At 39.8% G+C, this 17,539-nt stretch overlaps 1 protein-coding gene across 1 annotated transcript; it reads left to right on the top strand.

Annotated features, from left to right (window-relative positions):
• Window positions 1–3,426: 3,426 nt before the first annotated feature.
• On the top strand, window positions 3,427–17,140 carry BCDIN3D (BCDIN3 domain containing RNA methyltransferase). The gene is given in 3 exon segments (XM_011368302.2): window positions 3,427–3,707; window positions 6,888–7,490; window positions 7,492–17,140. Coding segments are annotated over 3 exon segments (873 nt in total). The 5' UTR covers window positions 3,427–3,476; the 3' UTR covers window positions 7,531–17,140.
• The last annotated feature ends 399 nt before the right edge of the window (window positions 17,141–17,539 follow it).

Genomic DNA, 17,539 nt, shown 5'->3' with positions numbered 1-17,539 from the left:
AAAAACTAATATTCAAGTGTGCCTGGAATTTATTTCATCAAACTATTATGGGGATTTCTTTGTGATATTTGTGGTATTATCAGCTTTAAAAATTTAATGATTTGTTGTGATTTATATTCTCATCATAAACAAATATTCACTTTCATATCTATCTTTACATTTCTAATTTTTTTCTTTAAAACATCCCCACTCCCACAATTGAATAAGCATCAGGCTCCACTAAACCTGGCCAACTGCAGTGCAGAGCATGCTCGTAGGTACTGCTACTATTTGAGGTGTTGGGGCTGGTTACTCAGATACCATGCCCAGGAGCTGAGTATTGTTAGGTTATTTGAATTGATCAGGCTATGGAAAACGGGCACAGGTTCAAAAAGTCAGAGTGGGTCAAACTAAAATGTTTTTTCATGGGCTCACCTCTGAGGCATTTTAGGTCCCCAGAAACATTACCAGGCCCACTGCTGTCTTTGCTTCTTGGGGATCCCAGGATCAGGAGGAGCCCTGCCTTTCACCATCTAGGTCTGATGTTTTGTTTGTTTTGTTTTTTCCACTGAACAGTGTTTCAAGTACTCAAAAACATTCTAATGTCCTTAATGAAATTAAACTCTTTACTGGCCAAAAAACAAACAAACAAACAAACAAACAAAAAACATGCTGTTTAAACAAACAAAAATGTTTAGTAAAGCAAAATGATTCTAGCTCCTTGAAAATTAAGTGTTGTCAGATGTTTGTGCTAGCATCAACTAGTAACACAAATGGGTAAACTCAGTTCACCATAATCTGTCAAATCCTGAAAAGAGAAATGGTACCAGTGCTGCCTTTTTTCCCTTTTCTGGAAGGTGTGCAAAGTATTGTGGTTTACTCAACTCCACTGTGACTTTGGTCATTAACTTATGTCCCCAAATAGATCAGGCAGAGATGAAAGTATGAAGTTAAAACTGGGAGGAAAAGAGACAGGGCCTATTTTTTACCCTGATAGCACTGTCTACAGGGGTCATGCTTCAGTCTCTTAGAAGAAGTTAAGCAAATCTCTGGCCTCATGAAACAGGAGGCCCCTTTAAGATGACTGGCCAAGTAGGGAGAGGTCAGCACAGCACAACTCTGCTGACCCCTGGCTGAACCTGCTGGATATTCTGGCCCATCTTGGCTTCTGATTTGAACCTGCCACCTAGGCTGACCTCTCAGTTTCTATCCTTACCAGCTGTTTTTCCTATTGCTGGCTCAGCCCACATTCTGCCTAACTTCATTCCACCATGTCTGTTTCAGATTGGTTCCTTTCTCCCTTCCATTTTAGTTTTTGCAAAACTAAAGTAATAACTTGCAACCTCTATTGAGTTTGTGTGTGTGTGTGTGTGTGTGTGTTAAAAATACTTAACATGAGATCTGCCCACTTTACAGATTTTTAAGTGTGCAATACAGCATTGTTATCTACAGGCACAATGCTGTACAGATCTCTAAAATTTATTCATCTCGCATAACTGAAATTTATATCAATCGATTAGCAACTTCCTCTTTCTCTCTCCCCTAGCTCCTGGCAATTATCATTTTATTCTTTGATTCTATAAGTTTGACTATTTTAGGTAACCTATTTAAGTGGAATCATGCAGTATTTGTCCTTCCATGACTGGATTATTTCACTTAGCATAATATCCTCAAGGTTCATCCATGTTATCGCAAAAAAGAAGGATTTAAAAAAGGATTTCCTTCTTTTTTAAGATAACGTTTCATTGTATGTATATACCACACTTTAAAAAATCTATTCATTTGTCAATGGACATTTGTTTCCACACATATTGACAATTGTGAATAATGTTGCAGTGAATACAGGAGTACAGATATCTCTTCAAGATTCTGGTTTCAATTCTTTTGGATTAATACCCAGATAGGATTATGGGATCATATGGCAGTTCTATTTTTATTTTTTTGAGGAATCTCTATACTGTTTTCCACAGAGACTGCATTTTACATTCACACCAATAATGTACAAGGGTTCCAATTCCTCCACATCCTTGCCAGCACTTGTTGTCCTGTTGTTTTTTTTAATAAGACCCATCCTATCAAGTGCCAGGTGTTATTTCATTGTGATTTTGATTTGCGTTTCCCTGACGATTAGTGACATTGATCATCTTTTTATATACCTATTGCCATTTGTATGTTTTCCTTTGGAGAAATGTCTATTCAAGTCTTTTGACCATTTTAAAATCAGGTTATTAGTTTTTTTACTGTTGAGTTATAAAAGTTCCTTATATATTTGGAAATTAATCCCTTATCAGAAATACGGTTTGCAAATATGTTCTCCCATTCTATAAATTGCCTTTTTACTCTCTCAATGATTCTCTTTGCTGTGCCCCACTTATTTTCGCTATTGTCGTCTGTTTTTGTTTTCCTATCAATGAAATCATTGCCAAGAGCAAAGTCATGAAGTCTTTTGTTTTGTCTTTTTTTTTCATGAAGTCTTGTTTTTTTTAAGAGTCATACAGTTTCGGTCTTATGTTTAATGTTTAAGTCTTTAATCCATTTTGAGCGTAATATAAGGGTCGACTTTCACATTTTGCATATGAATAGCCAGTTTTCCCAATAGCCATTGTTGATAGTGAGTTTCATTCACCAAATATTTATTGAGCATCTTTGGCCCAGGCATTATGATGAGCATAGGGGATTCAAGGTCCAGAATAACATAATGGTTGCAAGCACACCCTCTGGGCCCAAACTGCATGGGTTCAAATCCTGGTACTATTATTTCTAACTGTGTAACGTTGGGCAAGTTTCTAACTTCGTTGTGCCCCAATATCCTTATCTACACAAAAGGGATAATTATGGTCCTTTCTCCACAAGTTTAGTGTGAGGATTAAACGAGTTCACACATGTAAAGGGCTTAGAAAAGTGTCTAGCACCTGGTAAGCATTCTTAAGTGCTGGCTAAGTTAAAGCATAGTCCTTGCCTTTCAAGAAGCTAACAGTCTACAGTTGCCCCATCCACCTGTCTCATCTGGCAGGGTAGGGCCATCTGGGTCTTTTGGTACCTCAAGTGATGAAAGACTCCTGACCACCCGTTTCTGAAATCATAGATGAGCCAGGTGCAAATTCCTGTGTCACAGTTTTACTGTGTGACCTGGGACAAGTAATTCTACCCTGGGTCTCCCTTTATACATTTGTTTAAAAAAAAAAAAAAAAGATCAAAATTGATTCTAAGATCCCAACAAACTCCATGTTCTGGGTAGTCTAAGTTGAAACTTGGGTAAGTCTCTTAACCTCTTGGTACTTGTTTCCTCATCTGTAAAATGGGATAATATTACTAACCACTTCCTAGGTTGTGATGAAGGCTCTACAACTTAAGGAAAACGCCAGGTGTCAGCGCGGGTTCCGCGCGTCCGGCTTTTATACTCACTCGCCTCTGCCACTCAGCGCAGGCGCGTTGGCCCGGAGCCTCAGGTTCCTGACTTCCGGTTCCGCGGGGACCCAGAGGCCACACTGAGGCTAATGGCGGCGTCCGCAAAAGAGAATTTCGGGGTTGAGGAGGCCGCGTCGGAAGGGGAGCCGCGAGTTCTGGAACCCGGGGCCGCCCCGTTCGGAAATTTCCCTCATTATTCCCGCTTCCACCCTCCAGAGCAACGGCTCCGTCTCCTGCCCCCGGAGCTGCTTCGCCGGCTCTTTCCTCAGGGTCCCCAGACGAAGCCGATTCTGGGGCTCGACGTGGGGTGTAACTCCGGGGTGAGTGATGGGAGAGGGATCAGCGATCAGGCAGCCAAGCAGTTGGCTGCCTCCATGTGCACTGGGGTTCTGGCCTGGGCGTGGCATCACAGCTTTCCCAAAATGAGCTTAAAGGCATAGTATTCGCCAACCTCATGCTCCTGCTAACTGTCCTCCAGGGTCCTACCACCATCTCTCTTAGGAATCTTGGGGCGAAATCTTTCTTAACTGCATTCCGAATTCCCGCGTTCCCGCCTCCGCGTTCGCCGCCTCAGGGCCACACCCCGCGTGGGGAGGGCTGCCGTTTCTGGGTTTCTGGCGCTTGCCTCCTGTCCAACGTGGCTGGCGAGCTGACTGGGGAGAGGGGGCTTCCGGAGACCTACGTTTGGGAGTGTGGGGTTTGGGATTGGTTTACAGGAAGAGATGAGCCAGAGGTGACAGAAGCGTGCCTGGAATTAAGATTCGTGTGCCATGCAGTGCTGGACGGACCCTGTAGTCAAGTGGATATTTATTTAAAAAGCAATGAGTTGACGGAATACAGTGTGGAGGATCGAGAAGGAAAATACAGCATCCTGCTGAAGGAAGGCATTGCCACGTTTTCTTACTGCAAAGTATTCTTAGACGTATAATGGTTATCGTCAGACCACATGCAAAATAGCTAAATATCTGACACCAAATTCTTCAAAAGTTAATACTCTTACTCCACCTCTGGAAGCGGGAGTGGGTGGGAAGAATTTTATAGTATTGCTGGTCTTGTGCCGAAGAGACTTCCGGTGGAGGGTTGAAGGCTATAGGGACACAGCTAATAAAGGGAGGAGGACATTTGGGTACAGAATCAAAGCCAGAATGAGCAGATAGGTGGGTGTCTGGGTGTCCCCTGCAAACATTTTCTCCATTCTGATGATATAGGAAATCAGAGGGAAAGCAATAGAAAAGTGAGATTGGGCTTAAGGTTTGGGATTTCATGGAAGGCACTAGGAAACCAAAGATTCTAAAGTTGACAGTAGTATATATACATATTAGAGGCAAGGGCATCGTTGCAGTTAACTAGGGCAGTGGTTCTCAAACCTGCTTGTATATTTAGGGAGCAAGTCTCTACTCCTGATCCTAAATCCTCCTTTTCCCCTATATAGTGGCAACTGCTTTTTATAATTTCTTGGGTATGCATGTGTATCCTATGTGTATACAAGCATTTATATATATGTAAATATCTCCCCTCTTTTAGTTCTATAAATAGTAGCACACTATTTTGTGCCTTTTCATTTAATAATTTCGAGATCACTCATGCTACATTCTTTTTCAGCAGCTTTGAAATATTTTATCGTATAGATATGCCATAATTTATGGGGTGCTTTGTTTAAATTTTAAAACTCCTAGACCCCCACTCTAGACCTACTGAATCGGGATCTTGGGAGATTCAGCCTTTGAGTCTATATTTTCTTTTTTATGTTTCCAGGGACTCTAGGATTGGAGAATTCGTGATGAATAGGATGAAGAGATGTAGTAGAGGAGCGACTGATGTGACAAAATTACTGGTCAAACATAGGGCATACTCAAGATTAGTTAGGAGGAGGGAGACAGCAAACAAGTAAATAGAGAGTTGGTAAAATTAAGCAGCTTAGTAGAGGACCTTCCTACTCCAAAAGTGTGGTCCTTAAACTACAGCATCGGCATGACTTGGAAGCTTATTAGAACTACAGACTTTCAGCCCTTGCCATAGATCTGCTAAATCAGCCTTTATTTTAACAAGATCCCTAGGTGATGTGTATGCCCATTAAAGAGTAAGAATCTAATGTAGAAGAGAACGTAATGTAGCCTAACTCTTGCTGTGATATTGGACAAGTAAGTCACTAGCCTCTGAACCATAATTTTTAAAATACAGTTTTCTTCTTGGTAAACTATGCCACACATAAAGAAAAGTACATAAAACATAAATCTATACTTTATGAATTATAAAGCAGACACCTTTATGACTACTGTTCAGATTAAGAATAAAACATTGTCAGCACTCCAGAAGTCCCCCATATGCTTTTTCCTGTTCGTAAACCCCCGTCTCTACCCAGAGGTAACAACTAGCTTGACTTTTATTATTACTGTTTATTTGCTTTTCTTTATAGCTTACTATTTTTGTATCCCTAAACAATGAAGTTTAATTTTATCCATTTTCGAACTTCACATAAATGGAAGCTTGCTATGTATTTTCTTTTATGTCTTGCTCTTTTACTCAGCATTGTATATTTGTGAGAACCATCTATGTTGCTGCACTGAGCTGAATTCCTTCATTTTTAACTTAGTATTCCATCTTAATAAAAATATCACGTTATTCATGCTACTATTATGGGACATCTGGGTTGTTTCCAGCCACACCTCACCTGCACAAAAGGCATAAATATATTCTTCACAGGACTGTTGCATAGAGCAAATGAGGTAGTGAAAAGGAAAATGCCTTGAAAAAAAACTGTATAGAACAACACGAATGTGAGTTATTTATATGGTTATAGAAATCAAAGTTAGAAAAAGGAGATGGCAACTTTTGTAAGAGTCAAAAAAATGCTAAGATGGTGAAAATCACAAATCATCAAAGGAGGTCAGTAGTGACTTTTAGAAGTGATGAATGCAGAAGCAGAGTAAGTCTCAGAAGAGGGCGGTGAGCATAAGACAGATAGTAAAACTGAGGCTATAGAGTGAATGCTGGATGAGGACTTTTGAGAATCCACTTTCCCAACCAGAGGTCTGAGTAGCAGGTTTTTATAAGATGGTGCTTGCTCTATTCCTCACCTTACTGGTAAGGAACACTGGTTATACTCCTGGAACCCTTTGCTTTTCCCTGGAGTCCAAGACACCCAAAAAAGAAAAAGATAGCAAGTTTACCAGCATATTACTTAAGCTGAAAAATATTGCTCTAGGTTTCTTTCTTGCATCTCTTGGGCTATAACTTAAAACCATACAACCCAATTAGCCATCATAGTCTGAAAGTATAGAGATGATGCATTACAGCTTGTCACCCCTGGAGGGTGCTGACAGCCTGCTCTGGAAAACTTTCCAGGCAACCTCCCTAGGCTATACAGTTTTGGAGCCTCTTAACCTCTAAAGACAGGAATCAGTGGCAGTCTCAGTAAAAGATCAGAGGATAGGAGATAGGTTTCTCTTCCATTCACTGGTTGAAGGCTGCAATGACAAAGCTCTTTTGGATTCCTCTAGGATCTGAGTGTGGCTCTGTACAAACACTTCCTTTCCCTACGTGATGAGGAGACCTGTTCAGATGCCTCAAGAGAACTCCGTCTCCTCTGCTGCGACATAGATCCAGTCCTGGTGGAGCGAGCTGAAAAAGAATGCCCTTTTCCTGATGCCTTGACTTTTATAACCCTGGACTTCATGAATCAAAGGAGACGGAAGGCTCTCCTGGGCTCTTTCTTAAGTCAGTTTGGATGCTCAGTTTTTGACATTGGTTTCTGCATGTCAATAACCATGTGGATTCATCTGAACCATGGGGACCATGGCCTGTGGGAGTTCCTGGCTCACCTTTCCTCCCTCTGTCGCTACCTCCTTGTGGAGCCACAGCCCTGGAAGTGTTACCGGGCAGCTGCAAGGCGTCTCCGAAAGCTGGGTCTCCATGATTTTGACCACTTCCACTCCCTTGCCATCAGAGGTGATATGGCCAGTCAGATTGTGAAGATCTTGACCCAGGACCATGGCATGGAATTAGTATGTTGCTTTGGCAACACCAGCTGGGACCGGAGCCTTCTGCTCTTCAGGGCAAGACAAACCACAGAGACTCATCTGATCCCTGAATCACTGGTAGAAGAAAGGGAAAGAAAGGAACAGGTTAAGATTCTGGAGATAGTGAGATGAGAGGACTAGAAGACTAGGAAAGAGACATTGAGAGGGTTTTACACTGAGAATTAAGTTCACTCTCCGTAACTCCTTAACAGTTAGGCTGGTTTAAAACCTTGCAGAAGCTTTTGGCAAAATGTCCAAGACATGCAACTGAAAGATCAGTATCTGTTCCCCATCGTTTGGAATGCTCCCAGAAGAAAATGCATCAGTGGAGTAATGAAGTGGGCTATCTGGATTGAGATGGCCCAGAGAAAGTTATCCTGTTTCTGGGATATGGAAGGGCCTCTTTTGATGGTTATTTGTAAAGGCCAGGCTAGCCTTAGAATGTTTCAGTTCCCTAGGCCCCTTGAATCTGATCTGACTTTTTCAGGCTTCTGGACTTACTCTTGCTGCTTCTGTGCAAAACCTCACAATATAATCTGGAAAGAAGAGTCACTGGCCTGGCTAAAGGAAAGGATTAGTAGGAAGAATAACTTTCCAGCCTGACCAGGCTCAGCACATCAGTTACAGATACTAGTCAAGATGCACGGGCTGGCATTTTAAAAATGTTTAAAATATTTAAATTATGAACCCAAAATCCAACTGGCACAAATGAAATGAATGAAGTGGGATTGTATATGATATATATAATTATATATAATAAACGTGACAAGTATGGTTGAGAATGCCCTGTGAATCTGGGGATGATAAGAAACCTCTGCTTTTACCCATTCTAACCAGGGAGGTTTCAGCTCAAGAAAAAACCTCACCCAAGCTCAGAACAGAAAACAAGCCAGCAAATAAATTAATTTAGGACTTTTTTGTCAATCTCCTCTGCCAAAGCACACCATTATGGAGGTGGAGGGCACACACTAGTATGGGGGTAAGAATATGTACAGTGAAACATGCATAAAATGCAGTCTACAATTAGATGACTGCAGCATAAATGCTGTGGGATAAGCATTGAATTCTGTTGGGTTTTGATCTTTAAAACACCCGTGAGTTGATGGAAAGTTGAAAATGAAGAAAGATTTGTGTGGTGAAGAGAAGGTGGGAAAACAAAACATACTAGCTAAGAAGAGAGATTAGATTGATGAGCTTCAAAATCCCTATTTTCGAATTGAAGTTATAGAGGGAGCAAGGAACAAGAATCTGGAATACCAATTAGACGTTGGGCCTATTGTTAGAGAAGTTAGGTAAAAGCTCCTGCAAAGGAATTTGAACTTTATGCAAGAGAGAGCAGAGGCCACTACTGTCTGTAAATAATAGGATATTGGAACCCAAACCTTCATTTAGAAAAACCAGTTTTTCTGTTCTGTGCAGGCTAATTGTGTTAGTTGATGCCATTTCCAGTCTCAATTAGACTCCAGTACTACTTCTCAATCTTGCTGAATTGCTGCTCCTGATCGCTGTTATCCCAGTGACTCTTCCAGACTTTTACCCTTCTACTGGCTCTTGACTCTATCACTACTCCATTAATCTAAGCAGATGACCTAACCACCAACTTGTGCCATTCTTGTTTGCTGTGTCAGGAAGTCTTTTCTTGTCCTGAGTCTTGAACCTCTTCATCTTCCATCCTTTCACTTCTAAACTTACCCAGTGAGTTTTTACCCAAATAACCTCTCCCTAAGTTCTTAATCCCAACCCTTACTCCCTCTCCCAAATTATGCTTTATGGAGGATCTCTTTTGTGTCTCCTTGGCCTCATAGACTCCCTCCCATCCACCTATCAACATGCTCAATTCTCTTTCATCTTCAAAACCACCAACTTTTCCCGTGTCCTGTCTTCTCCTCAAGCTTATGCAATCTTTCCTCTTCACCACTAAACGTGAGCAATTCCTATGAAAGACTAGACCCTACAGTCTCTGCTCCTTCACCTCTCTCATTCATCAGTAACCAGCTGAATGCCAAATCTATGGCTCTTTTCAGACTTCCTCCTGGGCGATGATGGCACCAGTCAACACTACTGACCCCTTCTTCCTTCTTGAACTCCTCCATCTCCCTTAGTTTCTCCACCATAGCACCTTCCCTTCATTCTCTTCCTATCTCTTAGTTTCTTACTACCCCTTAAGCAGTTGGTATAACTTTGCATAACAGCTACCTGGTGAGTCCTGGATTCATCTCCAGAAACAGTGATTCAGGTCAGGAATGAGGCATAGGAATCTGTTTAGTTTCATTTGTTTTTTTGTTTCTTGGGTATTTGTTTATTGTTGTTTTTTGTTTTTTGTTTTTTGCATTATTTATTGTCAAATATACATAACAAAATTTACCATTTTAACCATTTTTAAGTGCACAAGTCTATGGCATTAAATACATTCACAGTGAGGAAAGCATCCCACATGATTCTGATGCAAGCAGACACAGACCACAATTAGGGTTCCTTAGATTTCCATTCAGTACTCTTCTAAATATTTTTTCTGAATGAGTTCCTCCACTCCCATGCTTTTAACAACTACCTATATACCAGTAATCACCAAATATATTGGTAGCCCCACATCCACAGTTACAGATTAATATTTTCCCTGTTTTGCAGTTATATCCCCCTGGATATTTCTTAGACATGCAAATTCAACATATCCCCAAAGCAAACTCATTACCCTCATTCTAAATCTAATCCTGTCTCAGTGATGGCATCCTCCCATTGCTCCAGCTACAAACTTCAGTTGACTCTCCTCACTTATAACCCCACGTTGAAATAGTCACACAATCCAAATTCTACTAATAATATGTACTGCTAATAACATGATTCCAACCATGTGGCTGGCGCTTACCACGGATTTCTCTCATCTACTCTCCAACCTATTCTCTGCCCTTATGCCATTGTTCTTTTTCTCTTAAAAACCTTCAGTAGCCTAGAGTCTTGTGCTTTATCTAATGCCTATGTTGTTCAATATAGTAGGCACTTTATTTAAGTTTAAATAGAAGTAAATTTTAAAATTCAGCTCCTCATTCGTACTAGCCACATTTTAAGTGTTCAGTAGCCATATGTGACTAATGGTTACCTTACTGGACAGCACAAATATAGAACATTTCCATCATTGCCAAAAGTTTGTTGGACAGTGCCAGTCTTCAAGGCCTTGATCGTTGATGGTTGGGCAGCAGGTCAAGACTGAATATAAAAATCTGGAAGTCATATAGAGTGAGATTTAATGAGTAGTAAATTCCAAAAATAAATGCATATGATAGGAGGGGAGCAGGTTCTAGGTCTGAGGGCTGTTCATAGTTTTCGAAAGAGGGAAAAGAAAGAACTAAAAGAGGCCTGGTTAGAAATAGAAAAAGAAAAAAGAAAAAATAATATAGTACCAGGCACTAGACAACATAACTTTTAATCCTTGAAACAGCCCTATGGGATAAATACTGTTATTATCCCCATTTTGTAAATATGGGACCTGAAACGCACAGGTTAAGTGATTTGCCCAAGGTCACACCTAGTAAGTGACAGAGCTGGGCTTTGAACCTAGGCAATATGGTTGTAGGATCTAGACTTTGACTCTTATGCCTTGAGAGGGCACAGAAATCAGGAGACTGAAGAGCCAGTGTAAAAGAGCGTGGGCTTTGGAGTTACTGTGCACCCTCTGGGAATAAGAGCTTCAGCCAGGCCATTCTTAGTTATCCCTGATGTTCTTAGAATTCCCCTCATGGAAGTCATACCTAATTCTAGGTCAAGGACCTAAGTAGTACCCCTGCTGCTGCTTATCAGTTAAACAGGCTTGGTCCTCATGCATATTTTGGAAAAGTAGTTGGCAGCCACATATAGCAGACATAGACCCTCTTAAGTCTCCCTCAGTCCTAACTACTCTCTCACTGTACTCTTGACTTGCCAGCAACCCTACCCTTCCCCTGAATTCCTGAAATTCCCATCTATCTACCTCTAGCTTTGACCCCTGAGTAGAACCTCTTAAAAGTAGGTTTCAATCTGTTTCATGTTCAGGAGACAGGGATTCCAAGGCCAATAGTCAGCTCCTTCTCAGCCCCCTGGGATTGAGTCTGAGTCAGTGCAGTGGGAAGAACATCAGGTATGAATCAATCTGCCAGGTATGAATCAATCATACTCATCGTATGGCCACCCTGTTCAAGCCATTTAACCTCTTTGAGCCTCAGTTGACTCATCTACACAACTAATATAACCAGCCCCTTTCCTATGCCCAACTGAGCTGAAGGATGTGAAGGTATTTTGCAGAATACAGAGTATTAAACAAAATCTGTAAACATGCCGCAGACAACTAGGCTTGTTAAATCAAAGACTTATGAGAAAAAGACCTCATCTCTGTAGAAAACATGCATCTTTAAATATTTGGGTTTTAGGATAAGGAAGTAATAAGGAGTTCAGCTTCAGCACTACAGAGTATTTTAAAAGAAGCAATGCTGGGAGGGAGTGATCGTTGCTATTGGAAATGAGGGCAGTTTATAATCATCTCAGAATGATCACAGGAGTTATAGATCTGAATTCACCTATTTCTCTGTAGATCTTAATTTAAGAACCCTTTGAAACCTTGTGACCCTGCTAGGGGTCTCTCCTACCACCATCCACCTAGACAGTGGGAAGAAAAGTATATGGGGCTGTGGCAGGCTGAGTAATGATTCACCAAGATGTCCACATCCCTAATCTCTGGGACTTGTGAATGCTACCTTATAGCAAAAGAGACTTTGTAGATGTGTACAAATGTGTAGATTAAGGATCTTGACTAAAGATCCTTAAAGATTTTGAGACAGGACTAACCTGGATTATCAGCCTTAATTGTAACCACAAGTGTCCTTACAAAGAGGGAGGCAAAGGGAGATTCGACCACAGTAGATGTAATGATAAGCAAGAGGTTGGAGTGATGTAAGGAAGGCCTTGAGCCAAGAAATGCAGGTGGCTTTTAGAAGTTAGAAAAGGCAGGGAAATGGACTCTCCCCTGAAGGAATGCAGCCCTGCCAACACCTTGATTTTAGACTTCTGACCTGCAGAACTGTTAAGAGAATAAATTTGTGCTGTTTTAAATCACTATGTTTGTGACGATGTGTTACACCAGAGACAGGAAACTAATACAGGGGCTACGACTACAATGAGATTAGGCTACAAGCCCATGGCACCTGTCCCTGATAACTCCTTGATGGCAAGAAATGGTCCTGTGCCAAAGCGGTAGACAAGGGCTCCATCTAGTTAACCATTAAAAGCTTTGGGCAATGCTTCAGCATCTGAACCTGACCTATTCCTTACTAATAGTTCTATTGGCTGAGCAGTTATCTGACTTGTTTGGAAGGAACTGTTGCATTTCAAGTCTGCAGCAATTAGTTTCAAAGATGTATAAAGAGTGCTTATAAAGGTGAGACCCTGATACCAAGAAGGTAATGATTGCAATAATGACCAGTGAGAGCCCTTGGAGACAATATCTTTGGTTCCAAAAAAGGATCATCTTATTTATCCTCAAATCAACCTAATTTAGGAGCCAACACCAATTATGACTTCTTAAAGGACTCGAATAGGAAATTGCCCTGGATATACTTGTAACATTTTAAAAAAATAAATAATACAATATGTACAAAAATTATTTCAACAGTCAGTATAAAAATTATTCATGAGATATATTACATTTTTTAAATATTGTCTTAAAAATGTGTGTATTTCACATTTATAGCTCTTCTCACTTCAAATGCTCATTAGCCACAAGGGGCTAATGCCTATACTTTTATCGCAAATCAAAAAGTATTTATCAAATTCCTTCCATATATCTAGCATGCTTTTAACTGCTGTGGAGGTAGGGAAAAGTAAATTAAACCACCCTGGACTTCCAAAGGTTAGATTTTATTCATTCAGTAAATATGTTAAAGTTGAAGAGAAAAGGAGAGGCTCTTCCAAGGTAGCATGCAATCCTGTGAGCTTCAGAAAAGGAAAACTTAGTGGGCTACAATAGGCATGGAAGACTTTCTGGAGAATATGAGATTTGAGCTGTCCCTGACAGGAAAAGAGCTTATGTAATGATGGACAAGAGGAAAAGGAGCATGTCCTATGAACCTAGATAAAAGAACCTGTTAGCAAAGGTACTCAGGAATGGGTGTTTTGTACTTTGACAACCGAACAGGACTGACTGTCTGGAATGGAAATGTCATTCTGAGCAGACATGAGAAATACCAATGGTCTTTGCCATTTAAGTAGCTCTTGGATGGACTATTTAAAAGTAAAAAGAAAACCATAAACATAGTAGAGGATAAAGGCAATTTTAAAATTTAGAATACTTTCAAAGCATAAGAAAAAACCCAAAAGCCATATCAGAAAAGAGCAATAAATTTGACTACAGAAAGCAAAGCAAAAAAAAAATCCAGTAAAGTCACATGACAAACTATCAAGGAGGAAAACTATTTGCAATACATGTGACAAAGGGAAAATTTTATTATAATATAAACAACTTATCCAACTATTCAAAAAAGACATTCACAAAAAAATGATAATAGCAAATACCTGAAAACTTGTTTAATCTTAATCCTTATTAATTACATGCAAATAAAAATAACATTTCATCATTTAAAACAATATTGACGAATTTTTAAGACAGTGATGATGAGAATATGGGAAATAGGTATTCTTATTATCCTGTTAGTAGGAATGTAAATTAGCATGACCATTTTGAAAGGTAATTTGTCAATATTTTTCAAAATGTATACTGCATACACCCAGGAATCCCATTGCTAGGAATTTATCCCGTGGATATACTCACATAAGTATGCAAGGTTGTATGTACAGTGTTATCCATTACAGCTAGTTGATAAAAGTGAAAAGCCGGAAACCTAAATTCCCATCAGTAGGAAAAAATATAGTACAGCCATAAATGGATTACTATGCAATTGTTTTAAAGAACAAGATAGATCTACATATGTTAATATAGAACAGTTGCTAAGATATTTTAAGTGCAAGAAGGAAGGTGCAGCAGCACAATGGGAATGGTAAGATCCCATTTTTGTGCCATTTAAAAAGAATGTACAGAGACTAATAAAACGTCTAAAGGCAAAAAAAAGAATAGCAGATAAGCATATTTACTCATATCAAAGAATCATCCAAAAGGTTGAAATGGCTCATTGCTGGGGGTGGGAAATGCAGCAAATAATTGCTTCTGTATTATTTGATTATTTAAGAATATGTACCTGTGCTTTTTAAAAATAATATTTTAAATATTTTTAAGTTAAATTAAGCAGAGTCTTTCTAAAATAACTCATCCACCATTGCCCCACCCATCTATCTAACTTTTCCCTCACAGCATAGCTGAAATTCTTGAAAGAGTTTTAAACACTTCTTGTGTCCATCCCTTACCTTACACATCTTTCTCAACCCTTCAAAATCTGGTTTTGCTAGTCACCAATGACATGTGGCTAAGTCAGCAGGTATGTCTCAGCCTGATCCAACTTGTAATCAGCAATATCAGAACTATTTGGTCTTTATTTGGAAACCTCTTGGGCTCTGGTGACAGCACTAAGCCAGTTTTGTTTCTTCTCTGCAGACCCCTCTGTAATGTTGCTGTTCCTTGGGGTTCTGTTCCAGTCCCTCTTCTCTCCTTGCACGATCTCCCCCACTCTCTGGCTTTAGTTACCACCTATGTTCTGATGAGTCACAAATCTCAATCTCTAGTCCAGATCTTTTTCCTGAGCTTCAGAATTATTTATCCAACAGCATTATACATCAGTACTTCTCAACCATTTCCACATCATGGCACACATAGAAAATGATGGTGTTTTCATGGCAACCCAGCATAACCAAGATTGCTGTCTGTCAGAGGGAGCCTCTGCTGCCCTGAGAGTTGAGAAGGTCAGTATGCAGCACATTTGTAACTTCTTCCTGAGGCACAACAACAGTGGGATGTTCTTACCTCTAGGATAGACATTCCCACTTAGACATCCTCCAGGCATTTCAATGTCAACATGTTTCAAAGTGAGCATACCATTCCCAAAACCTGCTCTTCCTCCAGTGTTTTTTATTTCAGAGGTGGTCCTACTATTTGCAAGATAACTCAGTCCAGAGGTCTTGGCTTAGCTCTCTGTTTCCCTCCACTTCCAATCCTAAGACCTGCTGACTCTACTACTATTTTTGAAGTCATCTTCTCTCCATCACCATTATCACTTTCCTAGTTCAGAGCACATTTCTCATTTTTTCCCACAATTACTACAAAAACTTTGCATCTGGTGTCCTTGGCTTCTGTTCTCTCTATTTTCCACACTGCAAACACAGTGATCTTTCTAAAATGGAATTATGATTATGCCACCCCCCTGCTTAAAACCATTCAAAGGTTCTTTATTGCTCTTAGGATAAAGTATGATCTTCCACTGCTTACTTTTTCAATCTCATTGCTTATCATACCCCTAAAAGAATTCCATGTTAGTTCTCTAATGCACAGTGCCTAGCATATCGTAAAGACTCAATAAGAATTTTCAATTGATGAAAATGAGGGAAAAGAACTTGGGCAGATCCATCATATCTGTGCCAGATAAGTTTCAAAGCATGCACTGGCAATGCCATCCTGACTCAAAGAATATAATTGCCCCATGTAGAATTAAGCAGCAATAGCAAAGCTATGTTCCTGTTAAGAAAATAGAATAAGCATTAGCCTTTCCTCAGCTCCTATCTTCCTCTTATTGAGCAGGAAAGACATCAAGAATACACTCAAGAGTCAATACAACCTGGAGAATAGACAGATTATTAAATGTTTTGAAAGGCCAGTTACCTGACCAATCTGATGTCGGGAATTCTAAACTGGGGTCAATTTATTAACTAATGTAACACAGTGGCCAAAGAGCTATCCTGCTAGACTGAGGAAAGAAGATGCTCCAACACTGAATGAATGACCGCATAGTATTGAAGCAGAGGACCCCAAAGTACTGATGTGAGCAGTGAGGGGTTGGTTCTCAGAGATGCCATCTACCAGTCAGTCATTGGCACTGTAAGCACACCACCAAACTGGTTTGTTTCCCACAGCTTGCAACAACCAGAGACCTAAGAAGCCTAGCTTGTTTTGTAACACAGGCAACTCAAGTAAAGAACAATACATGATCAGCGGTGTGTTATAGGTGAAAAACCAACTTTGGAACTTCTGTATAATTTTTAATAATTTAAGTGAATAATACCACTGAGGAATGAAAGTGTTTTAAGCTTCATCAAAGACAGAAAGTGATTGTGGAGCAACATTAACTATCCTTTTACCTCCTGTCAGTGAAGATGGTTTGTGAAGCATAAAGAATCTGCGAAACCTGAAAGCCTAAACTTTCAAGTGTGCAAGAGCCTTTAAGTAGGGCAGGTACAAGCGCAGATGCTCTGGCTGTGTAAAAGGAAAACATCTGAATGAAAAGTAAAAAATCATCCAAATCTGTTTGCTTCCAAAAACTTAGTTATTTGGAAACATCCAAAAACAGTTAAAAATATCTGGCAGACTCTTAAGGTTTATTCACCCCACAGCTTTGGAATGCAACAGATACATGGAGTTTTATGGACTTAACAAGCCTTTTGAGGAAAGGATCATACCAATTTTTGTTGTAAAACCAAGAACTCATCCACCGATCCCTATTCAATAGATGTTGGGTGACTGAATAAGAATTAATTAATGCTGTGGGATTCCAAAGATGCCACTATCATCAAGAAATAAGGTGAGAGGAATTAAAACATTCACAAAAATATTTGAACAAGAATGTTTATAGCAGCCTTATTCATAAAAGCCCCAAACTAAAACTATCCAAATATCAATCGACTAGAGAGTAGATAAATAAATTGTGATGTAAATCATACAATGGAATATTACTCAGCAATAAAAAAGAATAAACTACACGTGGCTGGATCTCAAAAACATTACAAAGCTAGAGAATATAGATGCAAAAGAGCACATACTTTATGACTCCACTTATACAAATCCAAGAATAGACAAAACTACAGTGATAGAATTCAGGAAGTTGCAGGGAGAGGGTGGTGTTAGGTGCAGGATAATCAACTATAAACGGGCGTGACAGAATTTTCTGGGGTGATGGTTCAGTATCTTGTTTTGGGGATTACATAGGTGTATATTATTGTTGAAATTCACC

This window comes from Pteropus vampyrus, unplaced genomic scaffold (genome assembly GCF_000151845.1).
Source record: "Pteropus vampyrus isolate Shadow unplaced genomic scaffold, Pvam_2.0 Scaffold140, whole genome shotgun sequence".
NCBI lineage: Eukaryota > Metazoa > Chordata > Mammalia > Chiroptera > Pteropodidae > Pteropus > Pteropus vampyrus.
This window is presented reverse-complemented; position numbering and strand designations above follow the sequence as displayed.